The 16,945-nt window shown below is 44.7% G+C and overlaps 2 protein-coding genes across 2 annotated transcripts; both read left to right on the top strand.

Moving 5' to 3' along the window:
- The first annotated feature begins 1,315 nt into the window (after window positions 1-1,315).
- Window positions 1,316-5,240, top strand: LOC149288326 (b(0,+)-type amino acid transporter 1-like). The gene is made up of 6 exons (XM_089491872.1): window positions 1,316-2,062; window positions 2,776-2,909; window positions 3,549-3,678; window positions 3,896-4,020; window positions 4,569-4,656; window positions 5,010-5,240. The coding sequence occupies exons 1-6, from the start codon at window positions 1,316-1,318 to the stop codon at window positions 5,238-5,240; spliced, it is 1,455 nt and encodes a 484-aa protein (XP_089347998.1).
- A 7,417-nt stretch (window positions 5,241-12,657) lies between these two features.
- On the top strand, window positions 12,658-13,248 carry LOC149288325 (rho-related GTP-binding protein RhoB-like). The gene has a single exon (XM_089491822.1). The coding sequence runs from the start codon at window positions 12,658-12,660 to the stop codon at window positions 13,246-13,248; it is 591 nt and encodes a 196-aa protein (XP_089347948.1).
- Window positions 13,249-16,945: the final 3,697 nt, after the last annotated feature.

The raw sequence follows: 16,945 nt of genomic DNA, 5'->3' as shown, positions 1-16,945 counted from the left end.
GCTTTACACGCTGTGACTGTGACACCCTTGTCTTCTGCTCTGACTTGTCTCTGTACTTAATGCTCTGAAGCCATAAATTTAATGTTGACGGGACGACCTGTATCCCGACTGGGTACCCCCACCAAATCATGCTTCCTTCAGCTGAAACACCAGCGGTTGACCACTTCAGCACTTACGAGACTAGCGCTGGTGAGACGAAGTGGGACAGCAATCTAATAGAGCACTGTGGCTAGCCGCAGCTTAGTTAGACAGTGCTAATATTGTCCTCAAAAGAACAATAATTTATCATAGCCGCCCACCCCAATCATTAGACAGAACTAATGTTGAGGTGGAAAACAAAGCTATTTATACACACAAACATATTTCGGGGTGATTCCGAGGGAGCGACGTCAATCCCGGGGTACCAATGGAGAGCTCAGGATCCAAGGATGTTATCTTCCAAAAAGCAATGTGATCTGTCGTCACGGTCCTAAAGATGGGTAATAAAACCAGGTTTCCTAAATGTGCTCCCTCTCTGTAACCACGTCCGTTTGTGGCCCACCAGTGGCACAGTATAACCCCAGAAGAGGGACGTGGTGGGACAATGGAGGTCAGGTAGTTGCAAATGTCGGCGGTCATTGCCATGGTTCCTAGCCTTCGCACAGTTCCATGGATTTGCAGCTAGGTCCCGGTCAGGCGCATGAAACGTGTCTGGCCATGTAGAGCCCCCATAGCCGGCTAGTCCATGGGAGTCTGGTTACCAATGAGCACAGGGTGACTTAGACATAAGAGGAGATGGGACGGGCAGGCAAGGAGTCACTCCATGAATCCATCATGACCACCCTCCCAAACTCAAACCTCCCCCCATGTGTCCTCAGCCTCAGGGGGCTACCTTCAGGGGGAGCGCCTTCACCACTCTGTGCATCTCCTCAGCGTCAGATCCACAACTATACAGTTCAGGGACTTTTCTGGATCACCTTATTCTAAGGGGAGTGATGAGCATGGATGATGAGGTCAGCTCTGTCTACTGCTGGTTACAGTTGATTGTTGACCGTGTTTCAGAACGCAGACAAGCGTAGGGTCTGCATTCTAGTAAATATGGGCCTGTCTCTTCCCTTTAATCAAGATGCGGATGACACGTCTTTATTAGTTCAGAAGATTTTCCTTACAGATCATTAACTACAATCAGATAAGTCTAGAACATCTTACAGGTTCATTGTCAAAGTCAATGTAATAATTAACTTCAATGGTAATTGTTCCTTTATAGTTGTCAATTATCAATTAGAGGTCTCTTCATTTTTTAAAAAGGTTCAGGCGAGAAAACAGCATTTCCAAGATGAAGAAAATAGAAAATGGAGGAGATTCCCTTCCCAGCGAAGAACAAGATTCCTCCGCCAATGAAAACCTACACCTGAAACGTGAGCTTGGGTTAATCAGTGCGGTCTCCCTGATCGCTGGCACGATGATAGGTTCTGGAATCTTCATGTCTCCTCAATGGGTTTTGTACTATATGGGAAGTCCTGGAGCCAGTCTGGTGATATGGGCTGCCTGCGGCGTGCTGGCCATGCTGGGGGCTTTGTCCTATGCTGAACTTGGAACCGTCATTAAGGAGTCGGGAGGAGAGTACATTTATATTTTAAGAAACGTTGGTTCGCTGCCCGCTTTTCTCTTGGCCTTTACCTCCGTCATAGTGGTGAGGCCGGCTGGCATCGCGGCAGTTTCTCTCAGTTTTGGAGAATACGTGGTGGCAGCTTTCTACCAAGACTGCCCATCACCCCAAGTGGCGGTAAAGTGCACCGCGGCTATCTGCATCCTCGTTCTAGGAATTATTAATTGCCTCAACGTGAGATTGGCCACCTCGATTATGAACTTTTTCACAGCGGCCAAGCTGTTAGTGCTGTTGCTTATCATTGTGGGTGGCATAGTTCTTCTGATCAAAGGGAACACTCAAGTCTTACAGAATGCCTTTGAAAATACAGTGTCTGGTTTTGGACCTGTAGGAGTTGCTTTCTATCAAGGACTTTGGTCATACGATGGATGGAACAACCTTAATTATGTGACGGAGGAACTGAAAAATCCTGAGGTCAGTGAGTGCGCAGTACATAAGTGAGGGTTTAGTACAACATCTCTCTTATCCTGAGTGGCTCATATAGACGTACTTATGTATCTGTTACTCTATAGATGGTGAGCACAGAATTATGGTTGGGTATCTGGTGAATCCAATTCTATGGAGGACCAGTGCCTTGATTAATGGTATTTACAATAAGTTGTGGCTATTTATGGTCCACTGGGCTTTAAACCCAACACGTTTTCAAAACCCATAGGAAATCTGGGTTCCCATAAAGTGAGAACTTCTCTCATCAATTAAACACAAGGAATTCAACAGATTTTTTTAGGCTGGGCGAGGGGCTGTACAAACCCCCTTGAAAGCCACATCCAGTCAGTTAGGAAACAATGAAAATGATTCTGGTTGGGGGGAATATAATTATGTTGTCTTGGTTGGCAAAATGCCTCGGGTTTAATGGTTATCATCATTAAAAATCCCATGACTCCTTTAACATATAGACAACCAAACTGACTGATAGGGGCATCAGCACAAGGGTGGGCATCCAGGAGTCAGTTGACAGTAATCTCCTGGAGTCCTAGGGTGGTCCTGGTGCCCTATATCCCGAATGAGGCCAAAAGCCACAAACTCTGTGAATAATATATATAATTCCTTACACTATTTGGCAAACATGCAGTTTTTTTTCCCTATATTAAAAGTATTTTGTAACCTTGTTATTGAAACCTGTGCAGGTCAACCTCCCTCGGGCTGTAATGATTGCCATACCGCTAGTCACCTGTCTCTACCTCCTGGTGAACATCAGTTACTTTGCTGCCATGACACCCCGTGAACTTCTTTCATCAGATGCCGTGGCCATCAGCTGGGGGTCTGTCCTTTATTTTTGTATTTATGATACCAGAAAGACTGGAAACTGCATAATATTTACAAGATATACTTTGTAGCCAGCATACCCTTCGTCGCACCCCATCTATTCCTATTTTTTTACCTTTTTTTTTAAATTTTCTTTTATATTCTCCATTATTTGCTATTATGGAGCGATGTCAGCCAGCAGCCCACCGTGCATTTGTCTGGCCCTGCGCACGCACATACACCAAGCAAAATAAAGTACATTTACGTCAATATGAATCCTGCTCTACATTAATAAAAGTGCAATGTTTTCAAAATGTTTTAAAGATTCTACATAGCGACATGCAGATATTTTTAATTCCTTGCTCATTGTTACATTTTGCTCCCTATTGTGCATGGGTTGCTATTTTATTATATAAAAGTTCCACCTACATACAATCTGTCTCAATTAATATATAGATGAACACATAATATAATGCAATAGAATGTATAGAAACACTCACAGATCTCAAACCCTACAAAACTCATTTATAATAGCAATGACCCAGTGGATTACCAAACGCCTTTTCCTATTTCTGTTTATCTATAGTTTTTAGATGACAATATACCGATTATTATTAGTAGTAGTTATTATTCTACCTGTGCCTGTTTCTCGTAGGGTGAAGGTCTTGGGGCTCTGGACATGGATAATCTCTCTAGGGGTTGCTCTCTCTACGTTTGGATCAGCAAATGGAACTTTTTTTAGCGGCGGGAGAGTGTGCTATGTCGCGGCACGAGAGGGGCACTTGGTAAGCAAATGTTTACATTTTTACATGTTTACCGGTTTTTAATTGTTTGTGATTTTAAAGTATTCTACTTACTCTGTTGTAATAGAACTACAGAATCTGATGGCACTATATATATATATATATATATATATATATATATAGTTCATGCATGGAATTATGTCTGAGGCTTGGCTCCATTTCTAGAAATACATCACCTACTTCCATCTCTGTTTTGCAGCCAGATGTTCTGTCAATGGCCCACGTAAAACGGCTCACACCTTCCCCAGCGCTGATATTCACATCGTTCATCTCACTCATAATGATAATACCAGCAGATTTCAGCAGTATTGTCAACTTTTTCAGGTAAATAAAAGAAGAGCGAGGTTCCCCAGCCTGGTCTTTGTAATTTAGGGCCGTGGTGGGACTTGGACGTTACAAGTGAAAAAAAAAACCTGTTTGAACCTCTAGACCTCAGGAACCAGACTTCACGTGGTCCATTCAATGCAGTGAAGGCTGGGGTCAGTGAGTGGCAAGTGGGGAGCGGAGAGGGGAAAGGAGAGCGGTTTGAGGATAGAAAGGAGTGAGAGTGTATGTGTAGTGTATGTACGGTGTTAGAGAAAGGGGAATCTTTTCAAATTTTGCAACAGAATTCCTTTTTATAAGTAATCTTCATCTTTTGTTACTTTTGGCCGGGGCAGGCTACCCTCAAATACAAGGGTAAATATAAAGTGAGATATATATTGCATGTTGTAGCTGAGATGCTGTACGATAAAAAATGTAAATAATCATTGAGGTGATATTAATGTTACAGAAAAATCATTCATTTTGGGACAGAACTACAGAAGTGGTTTAGTCATTAAGCAATGAATCTTAATATATTAATATATATCAATATATTGCCTTGTATGCAGTTTCACAGCCTGGCTGTTCTATGGGATAACAATTTCTGGGCTCCTGTACATAAAGATTAAGAAGCCGGACATTCCCAGGCCTTATAAGGTAAATTACACAATATTGGTGGACTTATTACAGGAACTGGATAGCCAGGACAACACAACAAGAGAGCACGCGTTACACATCTCCTCGCCGCCTCCAGCTTCGACAAAAACCAGAACGCCTCTAAAAAATAACAACTTGTAGTATTCTGTTAGTACTTAATATAGCAATATATTATGCCGATATAAACCAAAAAAAAAAACACATTATCACAAAAATAGTGTTTGTTATCTGTGTAATACTGAAACGACTCCCCTATTTGTGAATGGAACCACATAGGCCATGATGTACAGCGCTGCAGAATATGATGGCGCTATACAAAACTATAAATAATAATAAATGCTATTGTTTTCCAGGTTCCGATTATTATACCGGTCATTGTGTTGATTGCCGCCGTGTACCTAGTACTGGCTCCGATCATCGGCAGCCCCCAGCTGGAGTATCTCTACGTCACCCTCTTCATTCTCAGCGGGATCATTCTATACATCCCCGTGGTCCGCTACAAATGGTCCCCCAAATGGTTCAGATCGATTACTTTACACCTCCAGCTCCTACTGGAAGTTGCCCCAACTGATAAAAACTGCTGAGCTCAACAAAGTACGCAGTGGGGCCCCTGTGTTTGAAGCTTTTGTTATTTTTGTCTCCTCTCGCCCCATTCTCTTTTTGCCTTGGGGCAGAAGCAGAGGGATCTGTGCCCCTCGCTGGAAGATATCTCTTAATTCCTAATTCCTTATTGGTCCACACGTGGCATATCCTAGCCTAGGCATACTATGTCTAGGATGGCCAGAAATGGCACAAAACCTGGACTGTGGTGGGTTTATCTTCAAAAGTTATGCTGCCCCTGGATACCTCATCACCAGGGCATCCCCCATCTGGTCGGACTACTCCCTGCAGAGAGCTGCTTTTATTTTTTTGTTTGCAGGGCGTTGGAGAATTTTATTATAAACACTTTTGTAAAATGACAGAAGAGAATGGAATAATATTTATGTGAATGTGTCAAACTGATCTTGGTGTTGAAACGGCTCACATCCGAGAGTGCGAAACCATTAGCAGAGACACCGAGAACATTGCGTACATCATTAAAGAACACGGTGACTGTGTTTATAGTGTAAAGCCGCGCGGAAGGATGGGGATTAGCAATATTATTCAGATTATCTGCGATTACAAAGCACCCCTTTCAGATTAATAAGACTTTTTTGGTCTTTATTCCTCTTTATTGATCATTTTGCTAGTTGGACGCTTTATTCTGAATTGCGATTTTTTTCTTAGACATAAACATTCGGTTTCTTATCACGGAACAGCTGCCGAGGTCTGTTAAATAACAAGCTGACGTCCGTGTTACAGTATAAGGACTCCGTAACACTAACCAAACACTTTGTCTGCGATGTCAGAACAGAGGATGTTGCCAGACACAGAGTCGCAACAATAAAAAAAAAAGTTTAATGTAGAGACGGCCTTAATATTAAGGACCCCCCCCCCATGTATTTGCACAATTTCCCCAGCTTGTAGAACCCACTTATTTTGCTTGCCGGTGCACAATATATAGGTGGGAGCTCTCCTGGTTTCACATGGAGACTCCGGGTGAAGTGCCGCTTCTCCGGGTCACCGGGGGAAACTCCTGGTTGCGATGGTGGTGTTGCGGCGCGCCCCAATCCCCGCCCACTTTGTGCTAGCAAACTACTTTAATGGTTGAGGCTGCACAGGTCACTGGGGTTCCCCCCTAAAAGCTCAGATATAATGGTTAGTCCCAAACCATTTGCCAGAACCGGTTCACACGTGTGTAACAGCACACTCCAAGTAGTTGTATTGCTGGGGGGGTACGGCTCTCCCCAATATAATAACTGCTTAGCATTTCTTTTCTTTATATTTGCAAATATATTCTCCTTTCCCTCCTGTGTAGCGGCAGCCCTCTTCTCAAGTAATGGCACCTTCCATATTTAAGATAGTAAGCTCTTATTGGACCTTAACTTTAAGCTCCACCCAGTGCGGCTGACATTTTCCACCCCTTTTATATGTACAGGAGAAACGCCGATGATTTGGTTCCCAAGGACCCTCGGTGCCTGTACCAAAACCATACGTTACGGTGGGCCATCCCAACCCTTCTTACAGGAGCGCGTCACTTCCTGGATCTCTGGTCAAAGGGGGTGGGGTCTAAATGGGGCGGGCGACACACTCTGCATGACCCTGCAGCATTGAACTCTAGGTTGCCCAGTACAGATACTGGGTAGTCTGGAACTCATTTGCAAGCATTGAGGCTGTGTGTGTGTCTTAGACGTGCAAATTTAAAATGCAACGCTGCCTGTACACAGTGCAACGCTCTGCGCATAAGCACTATTTTACAGGACAGGGACGAAATTTGGGACTGTTGGCGGGTATGCTGTTGATCCTTCTGAAAGCATAATGGACTCTTACGTTAGTGAATAAGCTCACAAAACACAAACATCCATACAATTTTTGTATATCAAGTCCTCTAGGCAATGAAAATGTCACTTTTCTAATAAATCCCCCTATTCTGGTGCAGACACAATACCCGTCTGTGCAGAGCGTTATACAGGATGTAGGCGTTACGCACAGAGAAGCCCTCTAATGAATCGTGAATACGGCCATTGTCGAGGGAGAAACGTCCTTCAGCCTCCACGGCCTCTCAGGGCACCAGAAGAGCTTCCGTTGTGTAAAGAGCGAGGCTGTATATTACAACGTCTCTTCTGATTATCTTTTATTTCCAAGAGCTCTCTCACGACTCCAAGGCCGTTGGCATCTATGACTGTGGCCCCTGCGATGGAGTCCTCTCCCTGCCCACCTCCCACGCTGTACCCTGAGTGGGCTTTCAAAGGCCTTTCCCACTCCCAAGACGGAAATGGAATCCCACTTTACAGCCCAGTGTTCTTCTGGAAACTCTTTAATGACTGGTCGCTGGATAAGACGGTCAAATAGTTATTTTAACTCTTTCAGCGCACACCGCCTGACTACACTGCATTATTGGGAGAGCTGATCAAACTGTGGCATAGCAACTCCCAGGCGCACAGCTCTCTGGCCCTGCAAGGGTTAATCTCATTACATAAAAGGCTGTTTAATATATAACAAAAGGACAATAATCATAATAATAATAGCAAAATGATAGGTTAATGTAAAGTACTTTTTTTCCCAGCGTATCCTTCCCCTTCACTGGGTGAGCGATATATGGCCATATTGCATACCTCCGAACAGTCATGGTTTTTACAGGAAAGTTACAAATTTATGGCACTGTTCTGTTTTTGTGAGGCTCGTGGGCCAGTTGGCTAGTCTTCATTTAGCATACCTGCCAACAGTATAATAATAGTTTAATGTGCATTATTTAGCTGCTGAAAATTAACACCTATTAAGTTCATCGCTACCTGGTGAGACGCATTCACTGTGTTGTGAAGCAATATCTGTTACATGTCTTATTTACCTTATTCATGTACCTAAAACCATGATTAATGGCAGTACTTTCATTGGGTGGGTGAGGGTGGTATATATATGTATATATATATATATACACACATATATATACATACATAGTGCATTGTATTTTTTTTTTTAATTCCCATTGATTTTATTGTAATAAATAGCGAAGACTTTGTACTCTTTACTGTATATATTAGTTTGTTCCATGATCTCTGGAATAAACTTTTGAATGGCTTAATGTGAGCAATTATATGTGTAAAAGACCTCTAAATACCGCCAATGAGCACTAGGTGGCAGTGTAACCCGCCGGATCCTTTGTTCGTTTCCGTCAGCCCAATACTAGGTCAGGTCTGGGAACGGGTGGCCGGGGCAGGGAGCCGGCTCTAGGATTTGCTGGAAAAAGAAGTGATGAAAACCAGTGTGGAATGGGTATATAGAGAAAAAAACAATAAAGAATACTTCCCTTTATGTTGTTTGAATTTCCCGGATACTCGGCTGCAGCCCGTACAAAAACACTCTCCAGGTGTTTAGAAACAAGAACAAAAAGACACTAGGGGGCGCTCGTGTATACCGGTTGTAAAGAATGAGAGAATAAAAAAGAAAAAATATAATTGTGTAATATCCAACACAGGTGATTTCGCTGTAAGTCTATATAATGCACTTACAGTGTTCACTTGTATTCAGGCTTCAATAGATCATCCTGTCTTCCGGATGTGTATGCAATAGATATATGTAAGAAAACAGAGAGACAGGTAGGGACCCCAATGGTGTACTATCATGCACTGTTTGTAGCGCGCAAATACATAAATGCACTTACACTTTTGGAGGGGTTTATTAACCCTTACACGTCAGGTGCCTTTTCCTCTGCTCCTCTTGTAGCACTTTTCAAAGTTCTGTGTGTATGGGGCTGGGTCCCAAAATGGAATCAGGCTAAAACCACTATTTGTATGTAATAAAAGCTATTTATTTAAGGCTAACGTGCCAAAATACTAAAAGTGTTCACATACATCCACCAAGGGATACTATGAAAGTAAATAAAAAGTCTAAATAAAAAGAAGTAGAGCTCTGTAAAATCCTCAACGCGTTTCGCCAGTTCCGTGGCTTCATCAGGAGTAGTTTTCACTATTGATGCGAGGTCCTTTTAAATTGTGTGCGGCGCCATCTTTTTCGCCGGCGTCCGACGTCAGTGCGTTCCTCGTCATCATCACGTCCGTCGCGCTGCCTTCCCATCTATCTTCTCCTCCTCTGACGTTTCGTGGGATCCAGGAGCGATCGGTAAGTACAAAAGACATGTATTAATGGTTCCGTATACAAACGATCGGATCTACCGATCAAAGAAAATCCCGATCCGTGCTCATCTAGTGTACATGATGGGTACCTATAGATGTCGCCCATACTATTTATTTGGTGATCCGGAAACGGACATTATGCGGGGAGAAGGGAACGGAGAAAGAAGGTGGCTAATAAAGTGTAGTACACAGTGACGTTAATTATGTTTTAAAGAAACACTCTGTATGGTGACCATGTGAACAGATAGGTAAAGAAGAAAAGCTGTAATCCAAATATGTGTTTAGTGAGGCATGGTTGGAGTTAGACCTTAATAATAACTCCAACCATGCCTCACTAAACACATATTTGGATTACAGCTATTTGCGCGCTACAAACAGTGCATGATAATACACCATTGGGGTCCCTACCTGTCTCTCTGTTTTCTTACATATATCTATTGCATACACATCCGGAAGACAGGATGATCTATTGAAGCCTGAATACAAGTGAACACTGTAAGTGCATTATATAGACTTACAGCGAAATCACCTGTGTTGGATATTACACAATTATATTTTTTCTTTTTTATTCTCTCATTCTTTACAACCGGTATACACGAGCGCCCCCTAGTGTCTTTTTGTTCTAGGATTTGCTGGGCCAGGTGCAAGATAATTTGTATTTTTTAATTCATGCAAAATAATTAAATAATGTGGATAACCATTGTTTAAAAATTTTATATACAAATATTTTCTGAAATACCCAATAAGCCCCATTGATGAGTCGCATTAGTGCTACAGGGAGGGCTCATACCTGGGAACTCTCCGGGTTTCGCAAGGAGACTTCAGGTGGTGGGAGCTACATTGGGGGGCACTCCCCGCCTACTTCCCCGCCAACAATGGCGTGTCCTGCAAAATCAGTGGGACCACCAACCGACATCAGCAGGACCTCCTAAATGTAACCTGTAAGGGGGCCTCAGAGTAGCCGGAGCCAGAAGGTTTCCAGGTGTGGGAAAGCTCCATCATAATGTAATTTTGTAACTATAATGCCAGTTTCTGCCAAGGGCCAGCCTTGGACAGGGTGCTTGTCAGCACAAATAGAAAGGGTTAACTAAAAAACAAAACAAAAATGCAAACGACCTGACGTGATTTCACTCAATAACCAGGGGCGGAGAAACCTTTAATTTGCAGGACATTTTCGGAAGCCTTTATTCCAAAGTTCTGTTGGTAGATATACGGAGGTTTATTACGCTGAGGAGCAGCACAGGGCGGTATGTAAGTCTCCCAAGACACCAAAGAACAGTCTGATCACCCCAATCCAACTTAAGACACCCCAGTAAACGCCCTCCATGCCTGACCCCGTTTACCCGGATTAGGGGGGCAGGAGTGAGGCTCTGCGGGGTATCGCAGGAACTTCACTGGTTGTTTTCTAAGGGTTTGTCCAAAAAAAAAAAAAGAGCAGGAATGTTTTGGCCCGGACACACGCAGAACAGTCCCGAGCTGGCGGCCAAGAACAAAACAAACTGATCTGTCTGGGATGATTCACTGCAGCTGGAGAAGCAAACAGGAAAAGAAAGAGTACAGAGGAAAAGGCGGCAGCCCAGGGGGAGAGGGCTGGGGCAAGAGACTACGGGCAGAGGACTGGGGCACTAGCTACAGCCAATGGCAGATTCAGGCCTGGGCCCTAGGGTGGCAGATGCAGGTCCGCTGCATAACGGGGAGCCAATCGCTTTGATCAGGATAACACTGTGGAGGACTGCGCCATGCTGGCACCAACGTTAATTTCCTTATAAGGAAACATGATGTCATGTCCTGGCACTGAGCGGTAAGGATGGTAGAGGAGGCGTAGGCCAGCCCCAGCCGTAAGTATGTTGCTGGCTACTCCAAGCCAGGCCTGAGAACCCTCTGGGGTCTCCGGGTGAAGCACTGCTTCTGCGGGTAACCAGTTACGTCACGCCCCACTCCCCGCCCACTTCCCCTCCATTCAGTGGGACCGCCCACTTAGGTCAACGGGACCGCCTACCTGTATTCCGAGCAGAATATTTTTTTTTATTATTATCATTCATTTAATTATCAGTAAATTCATATAGCGCCATCATATTCCGCAGCGCTGTACAATGCATTATTATAGATTTATATAGCACCATCATATACCGCAGCGCTGTACAATGTGTGTTATTATTATTATTTATGTAGCACCATCATATTCCGCAGCGCTGTACAATGTGTGTTATTATTAATTTATATAGCGCCATCATATTCCGCAGTGCTGTACAATGTGTTTTTATTAAAGATTTTTATAGCGCTATCATACTCCGCAGCGCTGTAGAATGCTTTTAGCCTCACCTCTCATTGCCATATAAAATCTATTAACTGGGTCCGGCTGACAGATAATTCTCTCTCTCTGTATATATTTTCTTGTAATAAATTATTTTGGTTTGTCTGTTGAAGAAGAGAATGGTTTGTTACTTAACCCTTTGAATGCCATAAATTATTATTATTTATTGTTTTATATAAGGCCATCAAATTCCATAGCGCTGTACAATGGGATAGTGAGTAAGGGGGTATTGCCCCCAACAAGAGGAGCTTGAGAAATACCCCGTTGTTTATCCATGCATGTTTTAATTCCCTCACTGTATTAGCCTCTACCACTTCTGATGGGAGGCTGTTCCACTTATCTAGCACCCTCTCAGTAAAGTAAAACTTCAAATTACATCTAACCCTCTAGTTTTAACCCTTGAATGCCCTATGTGGTGAGCAAGGTTTATCAATCCCTGCTACCAGGTGACCTTTGGGTTTTCTGTACAGCGGTCCCCTTTGCCGTGATTAGCTGCACTCCTCTGGCCCGGCAATCGGTGACCCCCCGCTGGCAGCAGCCCACCCCCCCCTCGCGTTCCCATGTAAAGAAACCCCCCGGGCCACAGTCAGCTGCTTTAGGCCGAGCCCCTTCTTCCCTATCTACCAATCACAGCATAGCCTCTCTGAGCATAACGTCACCACTTCCTGTCTCATTGGCTGGCTATATTAAGAACGCAGCCTGAGCCTTTAAATAGCCGGACCCTCGCACGCCTTGGAGTTAAAGGGACTCAGAGAGCAGTAGAGGGTGTTACGGAGTCTGCACACTTCTCCCCCCTTCAGCGCCGCGCTCACTTCTCGCGTTACTTAGAGACGATCGGTGCTTACAGACGTTCTGCTGGGGCGCCGCGTGTCTCCATCCCGTGAGCGCCGTCACGTTTGCTGAGGAGCCACCATTAGAAACATAGGCAAGCTGAGAAAGCGCCGGGGGACCTCCGGCAGCTCAAGCAAGGTGGCGATGGCGGCGATCAGGAAGAAGCTGGTGGTGGTCGGCGACGGGGCCTGCGGGAAGACCTGCCTGCTCATTGTCTTCAGCAAGGACGAGTTCCCCGAGGTCTACGTGCCCACGGTGTTCGAGAACTACGTTGCGGACATCGAGGTCGACGGGAAGCAGGTGGAGCTGGCTCTGTGGGACACGGCGGGCCAGGAGGACTATGACCGACTGCGGCCCCTCTCTTACCCCGACACCGATGTCATCCTCATGTGCTTTTCCGTGGACAGCCCGGACTCTCTGGAGAACATCCCGGAGAAGTGGGTGCCCGAAGTCAAACACTTCTGCCCCAACGTGCCTATCATCCTGGTGGCCAACAAGAAAGACCTGAGGAACGACGAACATATCCGCAACGAGCTGGCCCGCATGAAGCAGGAGCCGGTGAGGACCGAGGATGGACGGACCATGGCCGTCCGGATCTCCGCCTACGAATACCTGGAGTGCTCGGCTAAGACCAAAGATGGGGTGAGGGAAGTTTTTGAAACGGCCACCAGGGCGGCGCTGCAGAAGAGGCACGGACCCAGCGGGGAGTGCATGAGCTGCTGCCGGCTGCTATGAGGGCTCCAATGGTGGACTATGGATGGAAGAGCCGATCTGCCCCATATCCCGGTGTGGGGGTAGCTGCCTCTGGGGCTGTGCCATTGCCTCGCAGCCTGCTTGCTAGGGAGTGACCCTTAAATACCTCTCCTCCTGCCCCTTCCTTGTGAACTAGGGGTACATGAAGTCCTACCCCCGACGGGCAGCATTTCCCTGTACAGATGACCTGAAGTCTGTGTCCATATCATTTGGGTCAGGGATGGAGAACTTGGACCTTCTGCATGAGACTCTGCTGGCCCTCACCCCCCCCCCCTCCTCTCCACACCATCCAGGGGCAATCAGTTGCCTACAAACACTAAATGCTGGCTCCATCTGCCCTTCTACAGCCTGACCTCTGAGAGGGGGGCTAATGGGGCAATTCCAAGAGAAGCCATTAACCACTTCTTGCTGGTGGGGGATGGGAGCCCTGTAGACTGCAGACACATCGCCTAAAAGAAATGTACATTTTACTGTAATTTTTTTTTGGGGGGGGGGTGTAAAGCTCTGCCTGTCTGGAGCTCACGTTTTCATTGTTAAAATCTTTAAGGTTTCGCAGGAAAACATTTTTTTTTTTGCACGTTTTTTTGTAATTTTGTTTTTGTACACTTCATGCACTTGATACGGACGCATCACTAATTATGGACACTTTAAAGGGTTTAGTTTTTTTTTTTTAACCCTTTGAGAAAAACCATCTGGTGTCCAAGCATGTATTACAAATGGTTAACAATGGGCTAGGCAGAAAACCACTGTAAATTTTTATTTTTTTTAACACATGTATGTAATGCTGTCGTCCGATAACTCGTGTTTAAATAACATGGTTTATCGTTACTCTATTTTTCTGTATATTTTTGTTACATGAAAAGGTTTCTGTAAATATATAATATTTTTATTTTTTTTGACAGTGGTACATTTTTTTTTTTTTTTTTTTTTTTGAAAACCCAGGCTGATAAAGCAGTGCCATTCATTTGTATGTTTACAGAAAATGCGTTAATATGTATATAAAGGATTTTATATAAAATATTAAAAAATAGATCTATAAACATGGTATGATTTGTTGCAATTTCATTTTTGGGTCTCAATTGACTAACTGAAGAAAAAGGGGGGGGGGGATTTCCATATGAGCAGCCGTTATCCCCGGTTATGAAGGACATGCAGCGTGTTCTGTGTTAAATATATTTTATCTTTTGGCCCCAAAAGATGCCTGTTTGGGGGTAACGGTGTCCGGCACGGATCTCGCTAACATACGGCCTAATAGAGGGAGAAACTGCTCCTTATTCCTTAAGTATGTGTCTGCATCGTAACATAACAGTGTTTCATAAACACACTTGCCCCGGTCCTCGTCCTCCCCCCCCCCCCCCCCCCTTTGTAATGGTACACCGCGCCACCCGTTCCCAAAACCAAACCTACGATTAAAGAGGTTCTGTGTTGGCAGCTATCGGGTTCTGAGCCCAACGCTGAATCCGGAAGCGGGTTTTGATCCGATCACGCTAAAGTCATGGCTCACGTGGGGTTTGGGGTAAGGGTGTAGTGGTGCGTGCGCATGCATGAAACTCTGGATGTTCTCACGCCCCCTGTCACGAGATGCATGGTGTCCTAGGGAAAGGAGGAAATCTTCCAAGTCCGTGGCTAAGACCCCCCAAGCCAGTGTGTGCCCTTTTTTTGGGGGGGGTTGGGGGCAGCAGCCATTCAGGGCACCGTAGGCAACCGCAACAAACGCTAGCGAACAACATCTGGTATTGAGCTTGCGCTGGTGGCGTTAAAGGCTTCTGCCTTTGGTGTGACATCAGGGCTACCACCTGTTTCTGGTATTTCCCTGAGGGGCCACTAAAAGAATGCGAACGATCAGTAATCGTTATACCAGAGAACGAGCCGCCCCTGAAAAATCCATCCGCTGAAGAGGTGGCAACCAAATGGCAGGGGTAAAGATGCCCTGCGGTCACCTGTGCTCAAGCAGCGTTTTCAGCTGTAATGTGCTGGTCGTTGCGTTAGATAACAATAACATTGCAGGTAATTTTTTCCTCCCCAGGACGGTGACGACACTTCGAGGTTTCACTGAAACGAGGAACGCTTTAGCTTCGTGTTTCTCCTTTACGAGAATCTGTTTCTCAGTTCTCTATACGATTTCCGACGTCCCCCCGTAGGTTACCGCATTTCAAATCCATTTCCTGGGTCACGACCCTTTGGGGCGAGTAAACTCTTCTTTCTTCACAGCCGGTTGTCCTGAGATTGCTATGGGGAAAATCTTTGTACAGCGCTACGGAACAGGTTGGTGCTATATGCGAAAATACAATCTATAATAACTTTGGTTCTAGTTTCTCTTTCGTTGGATCTCGGGTAAAACCTGGCTAATTTCCCGCTTCCTGAATTCCTACATATTTGTTTCTTGATTTTATTTACTAATGGGAGGCGTTTGTGTCGCTCGCCCCGAGCCGTTTGTGTGTCTGACAACAGTTGTCACAACAAAAGCCACAACAGTCCAATCTACCAGCTGGCTGCCAGATAAAACGGGGCCGATAACGTCGTAATAAATGAACTTCCGCGTTGTAAAAATGATAATAATGAAGCCAACTTTGCCAACTATTTTATTATTTCTGCAAGTGGATTGTTTGAGGTAACCAAGGGCGACCAAAGAATGTTCTGTAATTCCGAAGGATCCGTATTATACCGACAACGCGCTAAAGATTTGGATGATATCGGCTTTCTGATTGGATAGCAATATCCAATCACAAATCAGCACCGAGTTTAAATGTAAAATTATTGATCCTTTAAATTTATATTTGTAGGTCATATGGGGCAGACTGTGAATCGAATTTTATCTTTCTTCTGATTGGATAACAGCATCCAATCAGAACCCAACATTGTCATATTATTAATGATCCTTTAAATGTATTAGAAAAGGGACGTTTATTTCAAAGGAGGAGAACAGAAGAGGCCATAGTCTAAAATTAGAGAGTCAGAGGCTTAGATGTAATGTAAGGAAGTTTTACTTTTACTGACAGGGTGGTAGATAAGTGGAACAGCCTCCCATCGGAAGCGGTAGAGGCTAATACAATGAGGGAATTTAAACATGCATGTGGTAGGCATAAACTTATCCTGAATCTAAGACAAAATTAAGTACCGATTAAGGTCTGAGTCTCTGCATGCGGATAAGATAGCAGACTAGACGTGCGGAATGGTTCTTATCTGCCATCTGATTCTGTTTCGGTGATAAATAACATTTACTGTACATGTGAAAAATAATTATTGGAAATGAAAAATCCGCTCTCCAGGTTCTAGCACAGCCGGCCCTAGCCGGAAAGGGGTTAATATCGGGCTAGGGAGGGGTGAGTGGGTGCGATCACAGTGTGGTAACATGTATGTAGCGTGTTCTAACAGGCACCTTTCCTATGAAACATACAATGCCAGATCTGGAATAAGAGAAGAAGCACACGAAATAAAGTGTTACGCAATCACGTTTCACAACTAAGAGCTTCCTTCCTACCAAAGGATCCGCTCGTTCACACACAGACACTACACACACACACAGTGACACACTCTACACCCCCCCATACTGCATACCCCACAAACACTACACACACACACACTATGCCCCCCCATACTGCATACCCCACAAACACTACACACACACACAGTGACACACTCTACACCCCCCCATACTGCATACCCCACAAACACTACA

Source organism: Sceloporus occidentalis, unplaced genomic scaffold (assembly GCF_023333645.1).
Source record: "Sceloporus occidentalis isolate IW3139 unplaced genomic scaffold, rSceOcc1.0.p SCAF_52, whole genome shotgun sequence".
In the NCBI taxonomy this organism is placed as follows: Eukaryota; Metazoa; Chordata; class Lepidosauria; order Squamata; family Phrynosomatidae; genus Sceloporus; species Sceloporus occidentalis.
Note: the sequence above shows the minus strand (reverse complement) of the source record. Positions and strands in the feature narration are given on the sequence as shown.